Source organism: Montipora foliosa, chromosome 1, assembly GCF_036669935.1.
Source record: "Montipora foliosa isolate CH-2021 chromosome 1, ASM3666993v2, whole genome shotgun sequence".
Classification (NCBI taxonomy): Eukaryota; Metazoa; Cnidaria; class Anthozoa; order Scleractinia; family Acroporidae; genus Montipora; species Montipora foliosa.
Window position 1 is genome coordinate 60,605,394 of NC_090869.1, and position 27,500 is coordinate 60,632,893.

Here is a 27,500-nt window from a genome sequence, read left to right on the forward strand (position 1 = left end):
ATCATGAGAATTAAAAGCAAAAGTTAAAGGAAGTAAAAGCTTAAAATCTCTTTAATTTACAGGTTACAGTTGATAGTTAATAGTTTATACTAATTTATAATTAAATTATTAGAATTATATTATTATTGAAATCTTGAAATGAAAGTTCATGTACTGTAATTTGTCAATATTTACAAACATTACCTTGATATTAATACATGATAATATTATAATTTTATTTTTAGTTCTACCAACAATAGTAATCTAATATTGGGAAGTATGCAACACTGATCGAAAATCAAGCTGTGATACCGTGATTAAAAGTACACATTAATCCAGTTCAGTCAAAGAAATGAATTTAAGACCCAAATTAACAAGTATAGGTAATCAAATTGTGACAAGTGCAAGTGAATTGCGCGTTTTGCCCAATCAAATAATTTTGATTTTGGACAAAACGCAAGTGAAATTATTCCCTTATTTCACAAGTACAGCATTTGATTAATTTGTATTAATAATGATCATGGGTGACAAATTACGTTCATAAGAGGTGGGCTATTTTCAAACCTGGACTCCATTTTGCCACTGTAGGAAAAGTTGCACATTGTAATTTCACATGTGAAATATTGTAAATTAACACTGAAATTTTATGCCAAAATTAAGGTCCGAGTACTTTGTCACCCATGTTATTAGTTGCATAACACATACTTGAGTTCCTCAATCACAATCCTCTGTTTCTCAACGAGTTTTTCAGGACTCATTCCGTCATTTTCATTTGCAGACCCTCCCTGCAAGTGTGAAATTGCAAGTGTGAAATTTCAAGTGTTGAACATTACACTGTAAGGTTAGTGTTATTGCCGTTTACCCCTTCTCGTTACGTGCCTGCTCCACCTTGACCTTTAAGCTCAGTCAGTTTGTTTGATAATGTCTGTTTATTTATTTGTTTGAGCAGGTTGAAGTTTTGGCTGCTACATTTATTCAGCTGATGTGGACCTGCTATACCCACCCACCTATACACTCACAAAGGACATCCACAACACCGTAGCAGGAACTTCATCCCCTACTCTTCTCGAATAGTGTGTGGGTTATTTATGTCCCACAGGGAACTTACATTGTATAAACATGAAAGATAAGTATTTTGTGAGACGGGGCCTACAGTTTATAGTCCTTATCTGACAAGAGTCTGGCAATTTGTGGGTGTAATTACAAATTTAAGGCAGCACTTTCCCTTCAGTTAATTTAAGACCCTGACCTAACCTCAGTATACTCAGGCCCCAGTTGTTCAAATGAAGGATAGCGCTATCTGCCAGATAAATCACTATCCAGTGGATCAGCAATACCGAAATCAATTGCACTATATCCAATGGATAGTGATTTATCCAGTGGTTACTGTTATCCACCTTTTGAACAAATGAGGCCAGAAGGATCGCATGTACATGGGAATAAAGATAGCACTTAAAATTTTACTATCTCTAAGCTTTCATAATTACGAATGGGAATGAAGGGGTTCACAAGAATCAATAATTATATATTATATAGACCGTATTTATAACTGGCAGCTAAGTCCTTTTATCTTTAATTATCCTCACTAGCTTCGTTAGCATGAGCAAAATTCAAAAGACTTTTTCTGCCAAAGTGAGGCTAGTGAGGATGATTAGTACAAAGACAAAAGAATACATGTAATTTCTTTGTCACCATTTATATATGAATACGGAAGCTCGACTCCGGATTGAGTGGTCCAGGTTCCAGTCCTGGCTGGGGACATTGTGTTGTGTTCTTGGGCAAGACGCTTTACTCCCACCGTGCCTCTCTCCACCCAAGTGTATAAATGGGTACCGGCGAATTCAAGGCTGGGGGTAACCCTGCGATGGACTAGCATCCATCCAGGGAGGGGAGTAGAAATACTCCTTGTCGCTTCATGCTAAGGAAACCGGGGATAAGCTCTGGCGTGTTGGGCCGCACTAGGCTCGGAAAGCGCTTACTTTTTACGGAGGTCTATAGGAAATTTATTTTCCAGTTTAGAAAACGAAAGATCAACTCCAAAAGGTATATGTACATGTATGTTGCAAAAGTTGTAATGAACAGAAATAAATAAATTTATTTAGTATTACCGCAGCAACACATTTCTCCATCTCTTCCAACTGGTCTTTTAACTGTCCAATAAGACTACTTTGTTTCTTTTTCTCAAGACTTAGCTGTTCTTCATACTCCTGCAGGCTCTGTTGAGAGAAGTTCAAGTCTCTCAGACAATGATCTAGTCAAGGATTACTGAATTAAAACTACAAATTATTTTAATTCGCAATAAAACAGTAGCCTCTCTGGACTTTAAAGCCATTGACTTACATGTATAACACTGTATTGGCTGTGTCTAGCTTTCCAGCAGCCTGACAGGATTTTGAAAGTACCGTTACTGTGTCTGGCAGTCCAATAATATTTCTCTTCGCAAAATACAATGTATACAATAATTTATTCAATGCCATCTTTGTTTAGACCACTAAGAAGTTGTCAGTTACACCTGTCAATCTGTTGAATTCATTTCTGTGACCGCTCAGCACTCATATGCATATTACTGCAGTCACTGTGACTAGACCAATGTCTCATTCAAGGCCCTTGCCTTTAAATGAATGTGACTGTTTAACTGAAATACGAGTGAAATACGAGGTACAGTTACTGTATTGGTCACAATAACTGAATGCTAAAAGTTACATGTAAATGAGTGCTTAGACATGTAAATACTGTTTATGATGCAAAATTTATGTATTTATAATAATTTATACTTTTAATTAAAACATGGCGACAGGTCATTTAGTGATTCGGAAATGTTGACCAATAATATTGCTGGTCATTCAGACACATCTAGCTGCATTTGATCTTTGATAGCACTTTTTTGGTCAAGGGAAACTACCAGTACTACCAGTACCAGTACTACAAGTGCAGCCTCACATGTTCATAGACTACACCCCCATTTTGCATTCCCAACTACAGACTCCCAGCCTACAAGGGCACAGTCCCTAGTTGTTTGGCAAAGATGTGGAAAGAACACAGAGTACAGTGTAAAGCCCTCTGAGGAAGATTATAACTCACGCACCCCCTCCATCTTTCTCTGGGCAGCTACTTTAAAGGGCAGTTGACAGTTGACACTGTTTGAAACCTGTGATTTACTGTGTAATTACAATAAACAGGTGAGATCTTTAACTTTTAGGAAAAAAAAACTCAGACACGCACACAACGATTGTCTGATATACCGTATTTACCCGTGTATAAGTCGACCTTTTATGGCCTCAAAAGAAGCTCCAAAAATCGCCCTCGACTTATACACGGGTCAAAGATTTTGAGCCAAGTTCCAGCTAAGTAATTTATTCAAAATTAACATAATAATGTTGCCTTGGGCATAACAAACGCAATGGACAAAAGCCAACGTACATTGTAAAAGACTTCAAAATGAATGACAAAAGACTTCAAAACGAATGTAAGCAATTCCAGTTGAAATAAAAAAGGATTTGTCCAACTCTAAATGTTGAAGATACTCACAAGCACAAATATGAAATAGACACTGGAAATTTTCGTTTTCCAAAGGCGGAAAGCTCTATAAGGCATTTCTGTTTCTTCGAATAAAGCACGATCGTTCAACGGCTTAGTAACCTGGCGCAATACCTCGTGTTTGCGTGCAAGCATCGTCACTCGTGTTTGCGTGAAAATGCTGGTTGGTAATGATTGTTTTTAATTCTTTATACAAACCTGGCAGATTTAAATGCTTTTGCAAACTTCGTATTGTTTGGTTTATGAGTTTTGTTTTGTTTGTCATTTGAGAAATTGTAAGTCAAGGACCAATTAAACCTTGCACATTTTCGCATCGTTCGCAAGTTATTTTTAAAGATTGACTCCTGCTTCTGTGATGTTGCATTTTGCTTATCCTCTAAAGCCCTTTATCCTTGAACAACAAAACAGGTGAGTTTGAGGTTTACATGTTCGATTTTCAGAGAACTTTTTCGAAACTCAAGGACAAAACGCCCGCATATACAACAGCTGCTGAAGAACAAAACTATTTTAATAGCTTAAAAGCGCTTGAGGCCCTGATTTTTTTGTGTATCCACATTTCCAGATATCAAAGAATACAAGATTAGTGTCCCACGAACATTTGACAAAGAAATTAAGAAATTGCGTTTTTTGCCATCAAAAATGGGGGGTCGACTTATACATGGGATCGACCTATACACGGGTAAATACGGTAATTATTTCCTCTAGTGACACCCATGCTCCTTGGTTTCCTTCATTTTTTCACCCTGACATTTTGATTGCATGAGAGAATAATATGAATTCATGTAATTATGGATTGGTCTACTTTCCAGAAACGTAAATGGTTCAATATAACAATTTTTTTTGTTTTTGAGGATTAAGACATTGCCTGAACCAACATTAACCCATTGACTCCCAGGGGTTCCCCATTGACGAGTAAAATTGTCTGGCATTAGACAGAGTAAAATACCAAGTCTGGCCAGTTTAAGCCGGTTTCGACGTCAAAGGGTTAAGTTATTGTGAACCTAGAATAAGCCCTAAAGTCACGGAAGAGGTCTTGATAAACGTACCTTTTGAGGGCTAGCCTTTGCATGTGGGCCACGCACATCTGGGCATCCTTGAAAGGCAAACTCCTCAAGTTCCATCAGCAAACGCTGGAATCAAAAAATTAATTCAAAATTAATAATTATAAATAAAATGAATTGATTGTCGTGATTATATGGACATATGCTGCACTCTCACAATGTACAATCAAATTAATGTGCTGCACTTACATGCAAGCCACTGTATGGAGCAATTTGAAATAATGATGTCACTGAAAGGTGTACATAACATGTACATGCATGTATCATTTGGCACAAACCTCTCTGGTCTCCACAGGTGCAGAAACAACTTGCTTTAAACGGAATTGCACCTACAGCAAAAGAATTATTTATTTAAAAGTGCAGGATCACATGGAAACTTGTGCCTATGTTATGGCTAGATCTTTGTGTTATAAAGAATCATAATGATTGTACATGCACATAGCAATTGTCTCTCAGTCCTTTAATAGCAGTAGTTTTCAAGGCCATTCCCTCTTCCTCACCACACCTTCTCCATTGTCCTTCAATAATAATTATTATCATTATTGTCATTGCTCTTGTTGTTGTTATTATAATAACATGGACGACAAATTACTCTTTAAAGTTTGGTGCAAAATCGCAGCGTTAATTTATAGTTTAACATGTGAAATTACAATGTTGCCACCATGGCAACTTTTCCTACAGTACCAAAATGGCATCTTATGAACGTACCTAATTTGTCACCCATGATATTAATAGCTAATCAAATAGTATACTGGTGAAATTTGGGAGTAATTTCACCAGTGTTTTATCCAAAATCAAATAATTTCCCTCACCTTCAGAAGGGCTCAGGAAATTATTTGATTTTGGACAAAATGTGGGTGAAATTGTTCCCTTATTTTTCTCGTCAACATTATTTTGATTACCCATGGATGCTTTGATTGAGACTACCTGAGCAAAATGGTTTGTGAGTGCCAAAAGGGAGCCATTCAGTTCTTCCTGTTCTTCCTCAAGATCTCTCAGTCGTTCATGGTCAGATCTATGTAAAGCGTAAAGAAAAATAAATTAAATCAATCAACAAAAGATGAGTCACAGTACTGGTACTATTAACTACAACGTCTACACATTGTACTTGTACAGATCACTATCCAACATAAGGTACATACAGTACCCCAAGTTCACTTTCCTTTGTACTAGTTTAAGACAACCAAAAGCATTTCTTTTGAAATTTACTGTACTGTTACAGCGATTTTGAAACAACAGGAAATGGAGTGCTCAAGCACAACACACTGTCATAATGCATGTTGTGATTCATAATCTTCTTGGTATTATTATTATTATTATTATTATCATTATTACTATTATTATTATTATTATTATTATTATTATTATTATACCAGTCAGCAGATTTATTTTTATTTTTTCGTTACATGTAAATAATCATTATCATAATATGAAATAATGGAAAAACTCAAATTTGAACTTGTTTTGAATACAACAGTTACTGTACATTTAATCCGAGTCCGAATAAATTGAACAACAATGTACATATATGCTTTATTATAATTAACAAGTATTAGGAACACATTCTTGCAAAACTGGAGTTACTCTAAGTTAAGTGCTGCACCACGAAAGAAAACACAGCCTCAGGGAATTTTTCTCAGTCACAATACATATGATGTGATGTGAGCCAATGGGTTAGTAACTTAAGTTATGATATCTTCATATGCGAAAAGGTAAAAAACTGTCACTGGAAAAATCAAAATCTTTGATACTGTAATTTACTTCTCGTAAATTACAGTCAATGTTTGCCATAGAACAAGGCAATAATTCCAAAATCTGTAAAGAACTTGGTAAAAACAGAATGGATCTTTTTTTAAAGTTCAATTTTACATAATATTTTTTTACAATTTATATAAAATAATAATGATAAATTAATATTATTATTTGTATAAAAAATTGTTTAAAATGCAAATGTGTAGCTGGTAAGTGGTGTTACAGGCAGCAAAAACCTGCCAGCCACCAAGGTCCTTAGGACAACAAAGTCACAATCTGTCATGAAGTACAATGTGCATTTAGGCCTGCCTACCGGTAACTATACTTTTATTTGAAAATTCCATAAATTGTTTATGATTCGTCATCATCACCATCATCATACACCAGACAATGTAAAAATACTTTTAGAATGCCATTGTTACAGCCCACACTAAAATTTTTCACCTTAAAATACAAAACCATACAACTTTTCCTTTTCTTAGAATCTTATAAGATTACAACAGGACTAGCTGCTGCTTTCCCTTAAGTTTACAGACTGAGATGCAAAAATGACAATGTTTAGGGAGGGCTATCACAATAATCTACATGTAGAAGATAAAAAAAATGACATTATAACAACACAGTAAACCATATCCTCCTGTGAAAAAATTATAATTCTGAAAATGACTCGCAGGTTGTTCTCACTGGTGGCACTAGCGGGGATTTTTAATTAAAACCACATTTAAAATGATCATTTATGAGAGCACTTCTTATTTCCGAAACAAGAAACTTCTAATAAAACAAATGTATCTATTTACTTGAGTTTGACTGCTAGTCATTTAGTGATTCGAAAACCTTAACTTGCTGATAATACTTAATTTATTATTTTAAACAAAGCATGTACATGTACCTATTATTATTTCATACTGTATAATAAAGAGTTTCAAGTGAAAAGAAATACAATTTATATGGCATGAAACACAAAGTGATGTAAAAACCACAACCTTTGTAAAATAACCATAAAGAGCCTCCTTTGCTCACCTTCTATGCCTCAACAAAAACAGCTCTGAAAGTTCTCCGGTATTGTTTTTTCTTATTGTCGCCTTAAATTAACAACACTGTGTGTTTTCAATTTAATAGTTCCCTTGGGAACTTAAACTATTTATCTTCTCAACTCTCAATCTTCAAGTTTCTCTCTTGGGAACAACAAAAATTAACTAGCCTGTTTTGCCTATGATGATATATTAATTAATGTGCATTTTAAATACATGTGCAGTCAGATCAAGACTGACACATTCTTTCTGATAAAAATGGTCACCATAGAAGAATTATAATCATTATTCTTCTAATAATAATTATTCTTCTATGGTGACCATTTTTATCAGAAAGAATGCGTCAGTCTCGATCTGACTGCACATGTATTTAAAATGCACATTATAAATCAATTAATTTTCATCTTTTTCCTTTACCTACGTGTAACAACATAGTTGTGCTTTAGACTACAGTATTAGGGCAGACAAGAGAGATTCTAACTTATTTCTTGCTTATCTTTCAAAGGTAGTCAAGTTTATTTGAGGCATTTTGTTTTAGCCAAGAGAATCTGACTTTTTACATGTACTGAAAAAAAATCTACAGCAGAATGAGACTTGACACTACCCTTCTGCTCACAATTAAGAAAGGGGAAAACACTTCCATGGTCCCAATGCAGATCACGCAATCATATTTTATGCTTAGCCATTGCCAAGTTGTATTCCAAAATTAAAATATGCAGAGCGTGTGGAGATATCGTCTTGGTCTGTCAGTGCAGTGTATTTGGCATTCTTTTTACCATAGGCAGCCCAAGTTCGCGTCACTACAGACAGCCGTTGAGAATTTAAACGCGTTATAAGACTTTATATGGGAAATCAAATACCGTCGATTATAAAGCCTAAAAAATGCTCAATTTAACTTTCATTCAATAAAATGAATCAAAATGACTCACCTCTGGTGTATTCTTGTGCCTTCTGGAGCTTATTACACCGTTTCGGGAATTCTGTGTTTTCAGTGTTTTCAATGTTCTAAGACGAACAGCTCCATGGTTACCAGAAGCTGCTGTGGGGATGGGCTAAGTGTTGTAAATGAAATGACTGTACCTCATCGGGTGGAGTTAATTTGACCTCCGACCCAAGCTCTGTGTCTTCATGGGTCATCAGTTGCTGTTAAATTCATCAGCTATCGTGGAATCGAAGCAGAAAATGCTCATTTCCAGCCAAGTGCGTGGGGATTTTTGACTACAAAACATTCTCGGAGGTTCGCAAATGATGTGGCTTTAGCTTTGCGTGAAAAAATCTTGGCTGGGGTGGATTTTCGAGTCGCAAACCGCCTCTGAGCTGACAACGGTCGGAATCGTAGTGTGCAGCCTTGACTTCGTCTTAGAACATTGAAAACACTGAAAACAGAGAATTCCCGAAACAGTGTAATAAGCTCCAGAAGGCACAAGAATACACCAGAGGTGAGTCATTTTGATTCATTTTATTGATTGAAAGTTAAATTGAGCATTTTTTAGGCTTTATAATCGGCGGTATTTGATTTCCCATACAAAGTCTTATAACGCGTTTAAATTCTCAACGGCTGTCTGTAGTGACGCGAGCTTGGGCTGCCTATGTTTTTACAAACACCTTTCATGCATGTAGCACACAATCGTTACGAAGCAACAGTCTTGCAGAGGAGATAGCAGAGGAATCATAATTATCTCATGAACAGGTGTGTACCACCACTGATCTACAAAAGATCCCTGGGCACTACAACTGTACGTATTTGATAGTTTGCATTTGACGTCATGGCGCACATGTTGGTGTACAGAACAATGCAGTACAACGTCTTTGGGGTATTTAACTCTATTATTATGCAAAACTTGTGGGGGTCATTTTCTATAATTTGTTTTGTACACCAACATCGCCATCTCATCAAGTGGATACAAACCTAGAACAGGCCACTGAACTACGTAAAGGTTCACGCAACATGTACATGTAGGTCTATTATGCCCTGCAGCTGGCTGTACACCAAGCATGGCAGTCTAAATGACTGTGTTGAAAGTTAGACTCTCGACTTGTTGTACATAAAGGAGATTATTCAAAGTTCTCCTGTGAAAGGACACTGTCATAACTGACATATAAATCTCTTAGGGAAGCAGGGGTGGCACAGTCACTGTGGTGAGAGCACTTGCCTCCCACCAATGTGGCCTCAGTGCTCGACTTTCAGGAAAAAAAACCTAGGGGGCAGCCGGCCCCTAAGTTTTCAGATTTGGTCGCCAGCTCAAGTATTTCAGTCGCCAAAAACTTTTGGCCCTTTGGGCCTTATACATTTCAACAAAAGGTAAAATGCAAGTGAGGCCGAGCTGAAAATCAGAGCGCCTGAGGCAGCCTTGAAAGCCAGAGATAGGTAAAAATAGTTGCAAACTTTAAATGCTGGATAAGTTAACTTGAAAATAAATAATTGGACAAAAAGTTAATATAAATCAATCATAACATTGCTAACAAATTTGATTGTGACCAAGTCGACTGTTCCAGATATCGTAATATGATATCTGCACTTTAAATATACTCTTCATCCTTGGAAACGCTCTTAATCCGCAAACCCTTCTTTTAATGTGCAAACAGACTCAATTGGCGCAAAGATATTCACTTGAAAAACTTGTGACCTTTTGTTGTTATTCTAATGCTAAAGAACACTTTAATCTCTGCATTAATTTATTCGTTTTGACTTGAGATTGGTGTCACAATGAAACGAGAAATGTCAGCTAGCAAGTTTTTTTAATCCCTTGCTTAAATTTTTGACATTAGTTACAGTGACCAGACAAGTACATTTAAATAAAAAATAATAATTTTCATAATAAAATTCATTATGAACAACACTTTCATTTCTTTCTCATTATTTCTTCACCGGGATGCACCCTTGCAGGATTCATGCACAAAATTATTTTTAACATTGGCATACAGTAACCACCGCTATGCACCCTAACAGGCGCAGAAATGTTTGGAAAATACTTGTTTGTAGTTCATCAATGGTTAGAACATTTTTTCGAACCAAAGGAAAGAGGAATATCTTACGTTTAACTAGGCGAAAAAAACAATGTGAATCAGACAGGACATCGAATGCAGTGGTCATCTTTAAGTTGCCAGCAAACTGAGGTTAGGTTGTAGTCACAATGCTGGCCACATTTAATGAAGGCTCTGTCAACTCTAAAATTATTCACTTGGGGAGTCACAAATGCAACAAAAAGAGTGACATAGTTCTTTTCAAGCCCTAAAGTTCCGAAGCTGGAGGTACAAGAAGCCGATTCTGCAAAAGTCAATCCACATGTAGCAAGAAAGAGGTAAATGTACGTGTCTTTCAAAATACTTAGAAGATGAAACATAGGTGGCTTGAATATTTAGAAGAAACAAATTGTACCTTGGGAAAGGGCTCAACCTTTTGAAGGGATGGCCCCTAAATTTGAGGGTTATGGGCCATATACTGTGGCCCCTTGAGAAAAAATTTTGGTAAAAACACTGCACAAAGCATACCGGTGTGTACAAAAGTATGCGGTCATTGCATTAAGCTTTTTTAAGTATTTTAAAGATCTTAAGGCTTTTTCTTTATTCATTCATTTATTCATGATACACTTTCCAAAATTAATAAAATTAAGAGTTTTTAAAAAATCTTGGACATCACTTCTGGAATTAAGTTACTGAAAGGGCTACATTTGTTAAAGCGTGAAGTATGGTCCGCCATTGGACATTCATTGCACTCAGTCAATGAATAAACAAAATAATAATAATAATCATCATCATAATAATAATAATAATAATAATAATAATAATATAACAATAATAATAATAATAATAATAATAATAATAATAATAATAATAATAACATCTTAGTGGCCAGGCTGGTGACTAAGAGTGAAAAGTTAGTCACCAGTGAATAATTAAATCCAGTCACAATGTCGAGCACTGGGCCCTGGGTTTGACTCCCAGTCCCGGCGTCCTACATGTATGTGGGTTGAGTTTACTGTTGGTTCTCTCCTTGCTCCAAGAGGTTTTTCGCCAGGTGCTCCAGTTTCCCCCTCTCCAGAAAAACCAACCCTGCTAAATTCCAATTCCATCTGGAACGCACGGAAACATGACTTTGTTGAATGAGCTCCTGAGCCCTCTTAAGGTGTTCCGTGGGTAAACAAATTACATTTACATTTATACTATTTTTAATATCTCAAAAACATGTAAATTTTATTATTATTGTTAGGTATCATCATCATCATTTTTTTTTTGCATTTAGACAAGAGAAAATGAGGGGACAGAGAAGGAGGCTCCCGGTCCAGCCATTGGGATACGTCATGTCCACGAAAGTTATTTTTAGACGAGCGGAAGTCTTCCGAGACGTCCGCATGCAGGCCAACCTCGGTCCGATGTTTGAAAGAAAATATATATTCATCAGCCTTCCACGTGCGCCATCATTTTCTCTTTTCACTAAGAACCTGAGAGCGAAGCAAGACTGCATGCGGACGTCTCGGAAGACAGACTTCCCCTAGAACAAAGACTTCCGCTCGTCTAAAAATAACTTTCGTGGACATAACATATCCCGGCCAACGCCTTGAGCCTCCCTCTCTGTCCCCTCATTTTCTCTTGATTTAGAATAAGCAGCTCAGCCCAAGTACTTCACGTAGGAATGAAACCATTTTGCCCATGACAACTTTTTGCCACAACATAGTAATTTAAAAGGGGACCTTAAAAACTGAAGTTGCCTAGTGAAATCAAAAACTTTCTTCATCGCAAAAATAGAATCACAGGATGGTTAGAGGTCACATCATATTCACTAGTTACAGTACTTAATTGGCTGGTCTTTCATATACCAGATCCAAAATAATTAACGTCCATAAAACAAAAGAACAAACCCAATACAACACTAGCTAATCAGAATTTCCTAATTGAAATAACAATGGTTCTTTTGTCATGAGCCATTTCAGTCTGGTATATGAAAGTCTACCCAAAACTACCACACAATTATGTCCCTGTCATGCGGTAAATAGAGTTGCAATACAAATTTTCGTAGTTCCTTGATGCTAAGTATCAATACATGACCAATACAAAGTACTTTCAGCCAAGTGAAGAGGTCATTAAAAAACATTTATTTAAACACACCCCCTGCTTGGAATTTCACATTGTATATACATGTATTTTTCGCTTCCTACATTTAGCATGGGTAAATATTTTCGCCATATTTTTCCTTTCATGATTATTTTTCTCGTGAATTATTTAAGATGTCTCGAAAAGATGTCTACAGGTAAAGAGCTGCAACTAACAATTTCTGACATGAGTGACAAATTAAAATCTTGGCACAGATCACTTAAGTTAAAGACAAACTAGAGCATAATTATTAAAAACTCGTGCAATAAAACTATTATTAAATTTTGTCTTAAGTAAGCTTGGCGTTGAAATGAAATCATTGATGAACGATGAACAAATATATAATCAACATTCTTGACTTCACTTGTCTTTATTTTAAACGTAAAACACATGTTGTCAGTTCTTAGATTAAATGGAAAAATTAAATATCAAGACAACAATAAAATATCTAAGCTTGGATATACTAGTATATTCGCCAGCTTTAAGGGGCTAAAAACATAAAAAGAGGTTCTCACATAAACGAAAAAATCCAAGCGTCGGTTTAAATCAAGGCTTCACATGAACTTTTGATCGATCGATCGCTGACAAACCGTGCAATCTCGCGGGTTCGTCTTTTACCGAGGGAAGTAAACTTAAAATAACTAATTGATTCAGTAATTTGAAGTAAAATAGGTCACTTACTTTGGTTGAGGTTCGCTATTCTTTACCCCGTTTTCAGCGATATTGTCGAAGGCTGCTCCCAGCGGTGGCCATCTTTCTTCCAACGGACGCGAACTGTAAAGCGTAGAATCGTCGTATTCCATTTCCGCCATGTCTTTCAAGACTTTCGTTTCATCCTTTTCCACGCATCAAATTCCTAGGAAACTCAAATTTTTCTTCATTTCATTTCAGGGTACATGAAAACCAACAGTAATATAAAGATCAACGGACGTATGGCTTTGTTGACGCACAAAAACCGTGCGTGGGCAGTACTAGGTAGGGGTGGCTGAAGTCTATCAAAAGAACACTTAATAGAGAGGGGTGAAGAGGGGAAGAGAGATTCGTCCAGAGATTTCATGGATGAGGCCCTCTACGAATGAATAACACAAAAGGCAAAAACCTTTTTTGAAAATGTATATTGTTGTTAGTGGTATTAGTATTACTTTATTACGATAATGTATATATATGCATATATATAATGTATAAATTCTGGATGCTTAGGTAGAACAGTTTTTCGAGAGTGCTCAACTTAACAGGAGCGGTAAATATTATTTTTTTGATGTAGTTCCAGACTTCAAATGGTACTCATCGCTTTATTTGCTACAGCTCTGTTTCGTATGGCCAAGAGCGGCAGGGATGAGCTGTTGGCTCGAGAGACCTTCGTAACTTGCATACAAATTGTCCTCTTCTCTCTCGTCCGCCTGTGAATCATCGTTCTGGTTGATCCAGCGTCAACTAGTTGGGGAAAAACATTGGCCCGGGATGACCAGATTGGCCACGTAGCCAGCATGGTTGCTCTGATAGTGTAGTGGTGATCACACCCAACCGTTAATCAGGGGGACGTGGGTTCAAATCCCGCTCAGGGCATAAAAAGTATTTCTCCCAATGAAAAATGTCTTCCAGGGGTTGTCCGTCCTTGGTCCTTTCAAAACTTGATAAATGCTTAAATTGATCATCAGCTTAAAAGTGCTCAAGTCTTTCACGGTCTTTTGTTTTCAATAGGGTCTTTGTTTTCAAGACACCCGCCTAAAACAGCTCGGAACGACCAAACAAACACTGAACATAACACAGGACTCGGTTGACACTTTGTTTGATCTTTCATTGAATTATATGCTTTCAAACTTTATTGCCGAGAAAATTGTCTGTATTTTTCTACTCATCATAACAAGACCAGCAACAGTGAGGGTGGTCTGCCTGCGGAGAGACGCGGGGTTGCAGTTTACGCGGGAAAACTGAAGGAAAATGTGCTAAACAGGTTTATGAAGGATACCATTACGAGTGGCCTTATAAAACACTCAACAAATAAGAAAATTTAAAACCTAAAGTAGTTTGACTGTTTGGATAGGTTTCAATAACTTGACATTTCTTTTCTCGGCTCAGTTTTTTAAAAAATATAATTGCGCGAATTTGGTTTACGAGAGCGGTGTCGTCAAGAAGCTTTCGACAGTGCTCAATTTGAAACATACCTTGTCAAACATCTGACCAATCGGAAACCAGTTCGAACGTGTGTTCTATCTTTTTATTGGCTCAGAGGCTTATCAAGCGTCAGCAAGAAAACTCTAGGCGAAGTAAGGCGAAGTAGTTCTCTCTTGTGGGCTTCTTCATGACAAATTAACGAGGCTTGTAAGTAACTCAGATATATTTTACGCGCAGAGTCATGTTTTTGGTATTAGGGGGGAAGCCTAGTGATTGAGTAGTCTTACTTACTGTATGTTGCTCTGTTTTCTGAGAACCAGCACCAAGAACTTATCAGATAACAAAGAATTCCTTCTTCTAGAATGAAATGTGCGAAACGAAGAAAGGACGCTTTAACTAAATGCCGTTTAAGCCGCAATATCAACAAAATGTAACCAAAACTGTCGGTACTTTATCAAAATTGATTGCTTAGAAGCGTTTGTCCTAGTTCACAGAAAGGGAGTAGTGATTGTCTTTTTGTCAGACTTGCTTTCTTGTGGGACTAATTCGTTACTTTTGTCTGACAGGTTGTGACGACAGCTTTTGGAACAAATGGAAATAGCCAACAGCCTTCACTGTACTCCCGTCAAGGGAAAACCTTTAAGTCCATTTATATCGAAGCTGAAGCTACTTCTAAGCGACGAAAAGTACCGTAATGCAATTCGCTGGTCAGAGAGTGGTGGAGCAATTCTCATTACCGACGGTGAGGCGTTTAAAAGACAAGTTCTAGATGAGAGCGCAGAAATGTTTAAAACCAGGAACTTTACGAGCTTCGTTAGGCAGCTCAACCTTTACGGCTTTCGAAAGGTTCCTGTCAATGGAAAAGGAGACCCGTCCAAAAACATGGAATTTGAACACGTTCATTTCAAAAGAGACAAACCCGAACTCATGCATTTGGTTCACCGCACTTGTTCCTCAAGAAAGAAGAAGAGAGTGGCGCAAGGAACCCTAACCAGCTTCAAACGAGAAAGTCCTTCACAGTTGGGGGCACTGCAGTATGGAAAGTTCAAGATGGCCGAGGTCGGGAAAGGCGCTGTTTCAAAGACGAGAAGAGGCAACAACGCTTTTTATTGCAAGAGCCCCAATTCTTCTCCGCCCAAATCCGGGGCAGATAACGAAGACGTTCCTAACTACGAATTCAACCACTCCAGGTACAATTCGTTTGAAGTGACATCAGCTACTGGCGGGAACTCTCTCATAGATTATTACTATCAAAAGCACCAAGAGGAACAAATAGCAGTTCAACTTTTACTGAATTTGCGTTATTCTTTATCTTCACCTCCAAGCTATGAAAACTGCCAGCCTTCACAAGCAGCTTGTGATACATCCTGCACAGCATACCCAATGTATATGTACCCCTCAGTGCCTTTCTATGGACAGTACCGTGATGCCTTGTACTAATTCACAATCTGGAAACGAAATTTATTTGTAAACAACTGTTCTCTTTTTTTGTAATTTTTGACGTCATTTTTTACTTAAATTGTTTTCTTGCTAAACGTGCAAACGTAACCCCTTGTATCATCATGAAGTGCCATATCTGACCGTTTTTACCTATTCAATGTACACTTGAAGAATCAAGATGGAAAAAGACAAAAAAAAAAAAAGAAAGCGATATACTTAAATTTCAGGAATCTTAAATCAATTAATTCTCGAGATTTTTATTCATTTTCTATTTTAGTTTCGATTTCATTGATTCAACATTTTAGAGAAGAGACTAATTTTTTTCTTGTACGTATAAACTACGAGCATTTCAAAAAATTTCAACATTAATGCTAAAGAATTTAAGTTATTTTATAATATCAAAGATTTGAAATTATTTAAGTATGACTAATTATTGAAAATTTTAACTTTGTACATCATTACGTTTTTATTTTGTTCAGGCTGTATGGATTTATAAGCCTCCATTGATTTTGCATCAAATAACAATAGAGGTAAAAATAATTTTTAATATTATTGTAATCATATAATTGCTTTCACTTGCAGCATTTGATTATCTCCAATTTGTTATTTTAAAATGAAATTTTATCATGTGATGATTTTTTAAAGAAAAAAGGATTTACTTTGGAAATGAAAAAGTGGTCTCAGGAATGAATAATTGTGGGCAAGTTATTCATAAAATTGTGTAGTAAATACAAATATGGAACTGAATAGACATGGAATTCCAATAAAGAATGATACATCACAGGGCATTGGTCTAACATTTCATTGTGTATCAGTAAATGCATAATAAGTGTAATGATAGTCAAATCAACACAGCACTGGCTGCAGGATTTGTATTTATTAATCCCTTGCCCCATATTTGCATCAGGGCCCTTGTACATGGCAAAGCAGAGAGCGTCCGCTTCCCCCCCCCCCCCCCCCCATTCCCACCGACGTGTAAGTCAGGATCCATCACTGCCAACCCCCACTAAAAACGTCGATCACCTTTGACGTTCAGATAGAGTTCCCCACCTGGCACCAGTCGCGGCTCTCAGACAGTCACACAACAGAGTGTTTATCAGCAGAAATAGATTTTCTTATCCATCTCAAGAGCGTCGACGTTTTGCCGTTTCGTTTAGCATTGATGACGCCTGAACACACTAGTTTTTTCTCTCCATTGGCGACGGGAGACGCGGGAACGCAGATTACACTATATTTTTTATTTCCACGACTAAAACATCTCGCGACCCCTAAATGCTTTGGGACAGTTGACAAAAGACATTAAATTTGTCTAATACAGATATGACTCAACTCATATATTTACAGGAAACCGGAAATCGGAAACCAGAAGGCGTAATGCTAAGACAAGATGTGTTTTACTTTCAAACGTTGCTGTATTCTTCTTACATGTCTGTTTATTACCTTTTTATCTGTTGCTCTATGGAGGAGCTAGCACGACGCTTTTGCCGCAATTTTGCTATTCCGATGTGAATTTGCATTTCATGTAAGCCCGAAGACCATATCCCAGAAATATGCACGATTACGAAAAATATGATTACATCCAAAACTTATAAGTTTACGACGTAATGCATCACATTTCGGCCCAGAAAAACATATAACATACAACATCACCCGTTTTGAGCTAAGTGATCTGCAGTACGTGGGACTTTATCATGTACGCATTGCAGTTCTATTTTTATACGTCCGCTGATAAAAAAAGAAAATCAGCTCTATGTATGCGTAACTGTACGTAAGGTAATAGGTAATTTCCATATTAAAGTGATCATGCCTTATGCCTTGGGTTAGTTTGTTTAGCTGCATTATTTACAGGCTTGCCACCGTGATATCTTGGTGGCCGATGTCAAGGCATGGTGTTCTTCTTTCCATAAATTCTCTATATTTTTGACATGGATAACTCCAAAGTAGAGGATATTTTGGCGCGCGGAAGACGGGATTACAAATTCACGAACTGGTCGACAACCTTTTCCTGTTCGCCGGAATTGTATTTTGAACCCAAAACTACGGAAGAAATAAGAGAAGTACTTATTTTTCACCTGGAGTTTTCTTTTCGTGAAATCAAACTGTGTACACTGACTTGAATCGTTTTGATGAACACACAGGTACTGCAAGTTGCTTCCAAGTTACGTAAGAGGATTCGGCTGGTCGGTGGTTCATACTCGCCTTCGGACATCGCTTGCACTAGCGAATTCATGGTTTCTTTGAAGAACTATAATGCTGTCTTAGAGGCAAGTAAACGTACTTAATGCTTATCCCTTTTCTCCTTGTGTATGCATTCGCAAAAAAAAAAAGTTTTTTATTGATGATCTTGCATACTTTTATGTACTGTAGGTTCCCTGGCAATCCACGCTCTGACTCATAAGAATTTGTCCGTGTTTTAACAAGGGAGTGTTGAAAACGAAAAAGAAATCTTATATCAATGAGGATAAGTCAATTGAGTATTTAATACCATATACAGTTTGCGTTGTTTATAAGTTTAACTTATATAAAGCACAAAATTGGAAGCACCTCTAATTAAAAATAGAAATTAAAATAAAATCTATTAAAAATAGAGGAACCGTAGTCAGGGTAAATAAAACATATTAAAAATTATAAAAACGTTCACTGGCTATATACAGCAACCATTACAACCTCAACGTCCTCATCTACAGATGATTGAAAGAACCATAGAGTAACAAAACGGTAGAATTATCTTCATTGATACAACATTTCGTTTTAGTACGTTTTTAACGTTAACATTGTGCTAAAATAGCATGACACTTCCCCGCTAAACACCAGGACTCATTTTTATTAGTGGCAGACTTTCAGTGATTAACAATATAAGAAATTGTATGTCGTGGTTCTATTTTTTTGTAGGTTCAAAATTGTTAAAACCAGTTTCAATTTTGATTTTCTATTGTTTCAGATTATGGTAATGAATAATTTTGTTAGACAATGAGAAATCAAAATTGAACTGACTAGAAAAATTTTAAACCAAGAAAAACTTTGAACCACTATTAGCTGTGTATTGAGAATCAGCTGAAAATTTTCTTTGCAATTTGCATAATGCTTGGAAAGCCGGTGTTTTGCCCCCTATGCATCTCATAATTACGTGGGATGCTCCCTGCAGGGCAGGCCACATTACAAAATCACGACCGTTTGTTTTTCTTCTTTCCACAAATTGTAATGTTTGTTATCATTGGCTAGCTATGGTTTATGTACATGTAAGTAGAAGTAAAATGGTATGTTTTAGTGGCTACATATTCATTCTATGTCATCCACATGCACATGTAATGGCCATACTAAATGTACGTCATCCACAAGCCATCATTAGTCATTGTCCTTTTTTGTGTTCTCTTCGTTTTTTTCCTGAAATCGGAAGTATACGAAAGAATTTCTACTATCGATCGCCTCGTTTCACTAAAGGTTGAGTTTTGATTTCTATTTATAATAAGCCGTTAGCACCTGTTGCAGCTTTCATATCGTCATTGTTTCATGAAAAGGTATGTTGTGTTTTGTGGGGGTTTTAACGGTCACACAACATGTCAAAACTACGGTACTAGTTACTAAAATTTGCCAAAGCTGGTATGTTGGAAATAGGTTTATCTAGCTACTGTCAAAATTTAATTGTACAATCATGTAATCAAGCAAAACGCCCTTGAGTGGCAATCTTTATATTGTAAAAATTAATGTTTCGGAAAACAGCGCCTCAAAAGCATTTTGTATCAGACGAAGAAACAACACCTCTCCCCATGAGGACGCCACTTTGTTCCGGTCACAGCTTTTGGTCTCTCAAAAGTTCTAGTATTATTCTTTAGATTTTTGATGCATGTTTTCGGAGTAGATTGGCCTTCATGCTAAAGAGAAAAAGGACGCGCACATCGGTCTCATGAAACACAGCAGCAGCAGCAGCAGCAGAGAAAAAGTGGAAGCGGACCAATGCAAAAGCTTAATGCAAACAGAAACACAAATTATGTAGGATCTTCGTAAAATTACCATCGCAAACAGATGGTGACAGTGATATGAGAATGCAGGCTGGTTAATATGTGAATCGTTTATATAGTATTTTCCTCGTCAATTTGTAAGAAGACCATAGGAAATACCCTTGGCCTTATTTCTTTATTACTACGAGTGTGTTTATTCTCTTTCACTGGCTACTGAGAGAGCCTGATTTAGCACCTCTTGAATTCCCATGGTTTTTCTTCAGATGCGGCAATAATTTATTCGCCGATATGGTTCGTCAGAGGTGTCTGAAGGCCGGTTTTGATAATATGATTCTTTGTCTTAATTCCGCTTAACGTCCCTGCTTTGCATCACTCATGCTTCTGTGATGCTTCCGCTATGTTCTCTTTTTCCTACCTCGGATGTTCATGTGGCTGGTGGGTCTTCATTGCTTAATATATATATATATATATAAATACTTTCTTAATTAAAATATGATTTAATGCCACAAAAGGTAATATATATGATGCTTTTATATACATGTACAAATACCTTAAATGCTTGCGAGCGAAGACAATTACTTAATGTTTCCCATGAAAAGCATTCCGATAGTCTATATATGCTGTCAATCAAAATGAACTTCTATTTCCAGCAAAATAGTATTTTACCAATATCTCTGGATATAATTAGGTATTTGATCTTTTTGCATACTATTTAAAGTTTTGGAAAATTTTCTCCCATAAATTAAAGTGCCTCTTTTTATGCTACCCTACTTATCTTTCCCTTAACAAATTATGCAAATATCATTTGTAGTCATTAATCAACTTTTTTTGTTTTTTGGCTGTAAGTTCAAGGACTTCATGTCTCATACCCCTACTTATAATTTGTACTTTTACCATTTTCTGTTTTCCTGCAACGGGTATACATTAATTTCATAATTAACAACACCCTCTCCAAGTTATTCGACCTCATGACAGATCATATTGTGCACTGACTTACAACTGGTCTGAACTGTAAATATGAAAGAAGAGGTTTTAGGTGATACAACACCCATAATATCAATGACAAGTACAGCCTTGGACAAAATTGTTGAAACACTTTGCTATACCTTGCCCTCCCACAATTTTGTTTACCTGAGTCGGCTTAGAAACTCACATGCAAACAACATCTTTTGGGGAGAAAGTGACGAAAGTTTCAGGTCTGTATTCATGTACTATTCCAAGAAATTTTGTGACAGACTCTAGAATTTTTATTTACAGCTGCTGCCTGTTGCCTACTGCGGTGTCTATCTGACTGGCCAGAAGTATGATTGCCAGAGACTCACAAAACAAGCGCGAAAAACATGATTGTGTATACCTCACTCTTAAAGCGTTAGACTAAGTCTACTATGATCAACGTCAGTGACATATTATTATCACATCATAATTTGATTGTAAATGATACGTGGGAGCCACAAAGCCAATTGTGTTGGCCATAAAAGCAAACGCAATACACTGTATGTATAAATTACGTGATTTTTTCAGCTTCAACCAGCTGTTGTTACGTTTTTTCCAAACTGTACTTCTTCATAACAAGAAAGTCAGAAAGTGAATGTCACTTTTGCGCACTAAAAAATTAATGCGCTTTATGTGTTACTATGGAAAACAATAATAATTATTACGCTAAGGGCTTTACAAAGGGTAGTTGTCGAACAAACGTCATTGTTCTATTATGATTTTGATGAAAGAAACCACAAAACCATGTACCTCATGATCAGATGATCCTACTCAGCTCGGGTGTATTCGACAACCCTCGTTTTGTCAGTCAACAGAGAGTCCACGTGAGTTCATGAAGAAAATTATGGATAGGAGTCAGTTTTGAACTTCATAACCATGAAGCCTAGTTTTTCCTCCTTTGAAATACCAGAAAATAGTTTTGGGTACTTTTTTTTGGCAAACATCTTCTTATGTAGAAGACAAACAAGAAGAAAATTTCATGTATACCGCAAATGCGAAAATGCCTACTTTTCATGTAGAAATGGCAAGCGGCAGCCGGCAGAAAATGGTGGGAAAATCATGTTCATGTGGTCACTTTAGCCATTTGCATTTCATGGAAACGTGATGCTAAGGCTGCGTTCGATTGACCCTATTCCGGAATAAGAATACAGGGAGTGATGATTTAAAACCCTATGTGTGGCGTTTTGCGGCAACAAGGATAATAATTATAAAGCTTAGTGTTTAAAATAGCATTTTAGCAGAGGTTTGACAATATTAATGTGAATCTTCGTAAGAATGAGGGATTTCTAACTTCTATTCCATGTATTCCTATTCCGGAATACGGTCAATTGAACACGCCCTAAATCTCTTGATTGCCTCTGAAAATTCAGGCTGCTTCAATGGGATTGCAACTCACGACCAACTTTACCTCTATTTGGTTTCATCAACGGAGTTGATAATGTAAATTGGCCACCGTACAGAGATTCTAAAAGCTGACGTTTCGAGCGTTAGCCCTTCGTCAGAGCGAAGCTATTTAAACACTAAGCTTTAGAATTATTATCCTTGTTGCCGTTAGATTCGCTCTGACGAAGGGCTAACGCTTGAAACGTCAGCTTTTAGAATCTCTGTACGGTGGCCAATTTACATTATCAACTCCGTTGATGAAACCAAATTTTTGTGTACTATTTCCCCACCGACGCAGCACCACAGTTTCTTTAGAAACTACCCCTCCATTCAACTTTACCTCTACCAACTGTGATCAATGAAGCCACTCAGTAGTTCTGAGAAGATCAATTTGTTGGGCTCATGTGTAATCCTGCAAAGGAGTTGATGAATAAAAGAAATGCATAATTATTTGAAGTGTAGGAAATACTTTTTATACTTACTTTTACTTTATTTACATACATAATGATAAAGGACCACGAAGGATATTTGAAAGATAGCAAGAAAGATTGCTAAAGCATGATCCAATGACCACTCACTTTTAATTTGCTTATTGTCAACTCATGCCGTCAAATACGACTATGTTTTCAGATAAATCAGAAGGAAAAGCAAGTAACAGTCCAGGGAGGATTGCTTGTGATAGAACTCATTGAATTACTGGACCGACATGGCTTAGCTTTACCCAAGTAAGTAATCACTGTTTAATATTTACGGTAATTATAATAATAATGACATGTACAAAATATGTAATTTAAAGTGCCCCTCACCCCAAAATATTTTTTTCGCTAAAATGAATCTTTGCACCTGTTCGAAACGCATTGCGTCAATTTTTTCCTTTTTCTAACAAATTCTGCCTTTAAAATAGGCTTCGAAAGTTGCGAAAATCCAAGCATCTTTTGTTCACGACCGAGTCAGAAGGGCCAAAATTTTTTGGTAACCAAATCTGAAAAGTCTCTAGATATTTTCCTGAAAGTTGAGCTCTGACTGAATCACTTTTTGACTGTAAACTGCATATTAAAAGCAGTATCGCCACAGCCCCCTAAACAGAGTTATTGTTAATAAAGGGATGACCTAATGTACTGGTACTTCACTTCACTAATTCAATTTCATGTTTTCTTTTCTTCAGTGTAGTCCTCCCAATTTATTCCATACATTTATATGTTAATAGCAAAGTTGTCTGTTTCATTTTAAGAAAGTTTAATATTGACAGTGAACAGCAAGAGCTACCTCAGTTTGTGCCATAACTTGACATTTTATTTTGGTCTACTAATTTTACAGTCTCAGTTCAGTATCTGGGATGTCCTGTGCTGGGACACTTGGAACCTGCACTCATGGAACAGGAAAGGATTACGGACTAATTGCAACTTTTGTAAGTTTGCATGAAGTTGTAAAAAGAGTTTCTTCAAGGAGCAGAAAAGGCTAATGATAAAAATTAATAGGCCAGATGATTTTACTTGACTGTCAATAGGGACCACCCCAGGTGTGAATTGGTTGCAATGTAAGTATTCAGTGGTTTCAAAAGTGCTGTAATGTCAGTCTTAGGGAAGTTGGCTACTTTTTGCCCTGAACTAATAAAAATATTATTAATAACAGGGCTTCTGATAGGATGCGGAAAAAAATTAAAGATTACGCGGAATTTTTGGCCGTATTATGCGTAAACATGCATTGATTATGCGGAACTTACACTAGATTATGTGGACATTTAAACAATTAATAAAACTAATAATTAGGCCCGTCCAATGTATTTACATGCTTATGGTGAAATCAGGACTCGAAATTGCGACCAATACAGTGACTGTCGCAAATCACAACTGAATTTTTTCCCTTTGTGATATCTGGCGGATTGCCAATTTGCGACCAGCTTTCAATGTTATAAAAATAAAAGGGTTAGTAATCGGCATTTTGCCAAAACTTTTGCTAAAATAAATGAAGCGATAAGAAAATATTTTGTTTCTCGTCATGAATTTTGTTTCAATTAGGAGATATGAAGCAAAAATGTGATGCGGTTGAACCACGATCCACTCCCTCGATCATTCACCATTTTCAGCGGTTTTTTACACATACGTATTGTGGGCTCCTATTTTGTTTTGTACCCTTCTTTTACAAATGATGCATTTTAATTTGCTACTAAATTTTCATACCTTGAGCCTCGGGTATGTTATGAAAACGGTTTAACTAGAGTCCAGGCCCATTGCTGAAAAATGTATGGAAGTTGCTAATGAACTTTCATCTTGCGAACGAAATGGCGTGTTTTCTTCAATGTTCAGGAAAATAAGCGTTTCAAAGTAGTCAATCTCTTTGGCTTTTGTGTTTGTGAGAATGGTAAGCAGCTGCTCTATCACTAATATCAGGCATTTCTTCAGTTTTATGCGGAAAATATCGTAATTATGCGGAGGATGCGGATTTTAGGGAATTATATGCGGATCCGCATCGCCGCATCCTGTCAGATGCCATGTAATAATATTAATCCATTGACACCTGTACTGCCCTGGACTTCCCCAATTGATAAGTAAAATCATATGGCGTTAGACAGAGTAAAATCTACTAAGTCCCACTCCCAGGGGTCAATGAGTTGAAGACAGATTCTTTCAAACATACAATTGTATGTCCTGTAATACAGTATTTAAATTCATTTTGAGAATCACAATGGTTGATTATTGTACTCAAACCAGCTGACAGTGCAAAATTTTATTCATTTGAAACATCTGCATTCTTTGCAGCAAAAATTGCTCGCTGAATTCTTTTTCCCAAGATAGGCAACTTTGGTAATCAGTCACCTTTCTTGCAGGTTGTATCACTGGAATTAATGACTGCCAGTGGCGAGGTACTGCAGTGTAGCAGGAGTTCAAATAAGGAAATATTTTTAGCAGCCCTATGTCATCTTGGTTCTGTTGGCATAATTCTCACTGTAACTTGGCAGTGTGAATCTGCATTTCGACTACACCAGCAGTGTGAATCCATGTCTTTAGAGAAGGTATGGAAGTGCGAGTAAATTAAAGAAAAGTTGAAATGTTAAAGTGCTGCTATGATAAAAAAACAGTCCCTTTTTTTCTTCCGATCATCTGAAAGAGTCTTGACAAATTTTGAAAAACTTTGATTTTTATCCAAAGGTTGTTTATTTTGAGTGCACATACATGTAAGTTTTGGATTACATGGTCTGCCATTAGTCGGGTTCAAAACTGACTGATTGAACCTCAGAGTTGGATCTAGGGAAAATTAAGTGACACCATTTACTCGCTAGCTTAAAATTTCAGTGTGTAAAAGTAAGTAGCATATAATTATGTGCAAAACACAAGTTTAAAAATCTGAAAGCCCGAAACTCCTTTACTGCATATTAATTCAGCCTTGTATACACGCATTGCATTATTAAACTAGCGAGTCTTTGACGTTATTTTCTCCTCGATCCTGAGCTCTCTCAAGATTTTAAAGTTAGTAATAGACCCATTTCAGTAATTCCCAATCTGGAGGACAAAACAATGGTTGTTTTGTCCCCGTAGAGAAACAAACCTTTCAAATTCAAATCAATCTCATTGTTTTGTCCTCCAGATTGGGAATTAACTGAAAGGGGTCTATATATAACAGACCATTAAATAGAAAATTGTTTAGTTAACATAGTTTGGAATCTAAAGAAAAAGAGAATATATAAACCAAATGCATAAAATATTAATAGTGACCAAAAAAAGTATTCTTTTGTTTAATATGTGCTAATTAGGCTCACCAGCCTCGCTTTCAAGCAACATTTCTCTTGTATTTTGACCATGCAAACAAGTCTAGTAAGTCTAATTAGCACATTATTTTAAAGTGTAAGTCTAATTAGCACATTTTGGTGCCATTTATGCATTTTGGTCTATTATTGACTTTGGTCATAGTTACTGTAGCACTTTAAAATTAATTTTGAGAGAGAAAAAAACAGGGATGAGATACTTTAGTTCTGGAGACATACCGTATTTACCCGTGTATAAGTCGATCCCATGTATAAGTCGACCCCCCATTTTTGATGGCAAAAAAAGCAATTTCTTAATTTCTTTGCTAAACGTTCATGGGATATTAATCTTGCATTCTTCGATTTCTGGAACTGTGGATTCACAAACAATTAAGGGCCTCAAGCGCTTAATAGTTTTGTGGTTCAGCGGTTGTTGTATGTGCGGGCATTTTGTCCTTGAATTTCGAAAAAGTTCTCAGAAAATCAAACATGTAAACCTCAAACTAACCTGTTTCGTTGTTCAAGGATAAAGGGCTTTAGAGGATAAGCACAACATCACAGAAGCAGGAGTCAATCTTTGAAAATAACTTCAAAAACGATGCGAAATGTGCAAGGTTTAATTGGTGCTTGACTTATAATTTATCACATGGCAAACGAAACAAAACTCATAAACCAAACAATACAAAGTTTGCAAAAGCATTTAAATCATCCAGGTTTGTATAAAGAATAAAAAACAATCATTACCAACCAGCATTTTCAGGCAACACGAGTGACGATCATGCTTGCACGCAAACACGAGGAATTGTGCCAGGTTACTGAGCCGTTGAAGGATCGCTTTTTTTTTTTAAGAAACAAGAATGTTTTTTAGAGCTTTCCGCCTTTGGAAAACGAAAATTTCCAGTGTCTATTTCATATTTGTGCTTGTGAGTATCTTCAACATTTAAAGTAAAACAAATCCTTTTTCGTTTCAACTGGAATTGCTTAATTACATTCATTTTGAAGTCTTTCGTCATTCATTTTGAAGTCTTTCGTCCACTGCGTTCGTTATGCCCAACGACCACATTATGATGTTTATTTTGAATAAATTATTTAGCTGGAACTTGGCTAGAAATCTTTGACCCATGTATAAGTCGAGGGCGATTTTTGGAGCTTCTTTTGAGGCCATAAAAGGTCGACTTATACACGGGTAAATACGGTATTAAATTATCTCACTTCTTATCCTCTGACAAAGTTCTTTCAAGGATTTCCTGATGATAGATTCTGTAAATTAAAGAATTTTGCATAAAAATGGCATAGTTGTTTGCTGTACTAGGTAGTTAAATTTAAATTATCCCTGACTATACATGTAGATATTAGAGGTCTAAAAACTCAGGTCTTTTTCTTGAAGCTGTACGCAGAAAAACATGGCAACATAATA

General features: G+C 36.6%; 3 protein-coding genes and 1 non-coding gene across 4 annotated transcripts in view; 3 read left to right on the forward strand and 1 right to left on the reverse strand.

Annotated features, from left to right (window-relative positions):
* LOC138003423 (RUN domain-containing protein 1-like) overlaps nt 1–13,424 on the reverse strand; it is a 38,343-nt gene extending 24,919 nt beyond the window's left edge. The window contains exons 1-6 of the mRNA XM_068849481.1: nt 13,133–13,424; nt 5,505–5,592; nt 4,856–4,906; nt 4,563–4,646; nt 2,088–2,195; nt 685–764 (exon numbers count right to left, since the gene is read on the reverse strand). Of these exons, the coding sequence (XP_068705582.1) occupies nt 685–764; nt 2,088–2,195; nt 4,563–4,646; nt 4,856–4,906; nt 5,505–5,592; nt 13,133–13,263 (542 nt within the window). The 5' untranslated portion in view covers nt 13,264–13,424. The remainder of the gene's footprint in view (nt 1–684; nt 765–2,087; nt 2,196–4,562; nt 4,647–4,855; nt 4,907–5,504; nt 5,593–13,132) is intronic.
* Nucleotides 13,352–16,012, forward strand: LOC138003437 (uncharacterized). The gene is made up of 2 exons (XM_068849505.1): nt 13,352–13,426; nt 15,133–16,012. The coding sequence occupies exon 2, from the start codon at nt 15,158–15,160 to the stop codon at nt 16,004–16,006; it is 849 nt and encodes a 282-aa protein (XP_068705606.1). The 5' UTR covers nt 13,352–13,426; nt 15,133–15,157; the 3' UTR covers nt 16,007–16,012.
* Trnan-guu (transfer RNA asparagine (anticodon GUU)) lies at nt 13,945–14,017 on the forward strand. Its single transcript has one exon. It is a non-coding gene; the product is annotated as a tRNA-Asn (tRNA).
* Nucleotides 16,013–17,774: 1,762 nt separating the features above from the next.
* Nucleotides 17,775–27,500, forward strand: part of LOC138003430 (L-gulonolactone oxidase-like) — a 28,664-nt gene continuing 18,938 nt past the window's right edge. The window contains exons 1-5 of the mRNA XM_068849492.1: nt 17,775–18,063; nt 18,145–18,270; nt 22,972–23,066; nt 23,659–23,749; nt 25,169–25,354. Of these exons, the coding sequence (XP_068705593.1) occupies nt 17,932–18,063; nt 18,145–18,270; nt 22,972–23,066; nt 23,659–23,749; nt 25,169–25,354 (630 nt within the window). The 5' untranslated portion in view covers nt 17,775–17,931. The remainder of the gene's footprint in view (nt 18,064–18,144; nt 18,271–22,971; nt 23,067–23,658; nt 23,750–25,168; nt 25,355–27,500) is intronic.

What these genes read in the sequence shown, in the direction of transcription:
- LOC138003437 (XM_068849505.1), top strand. Translation starts at nt 15,158, where the DNA reads ATGGAAATAGCCAACAGCCTTCACTGTACTCCCGTCAAGGGAAAACCT.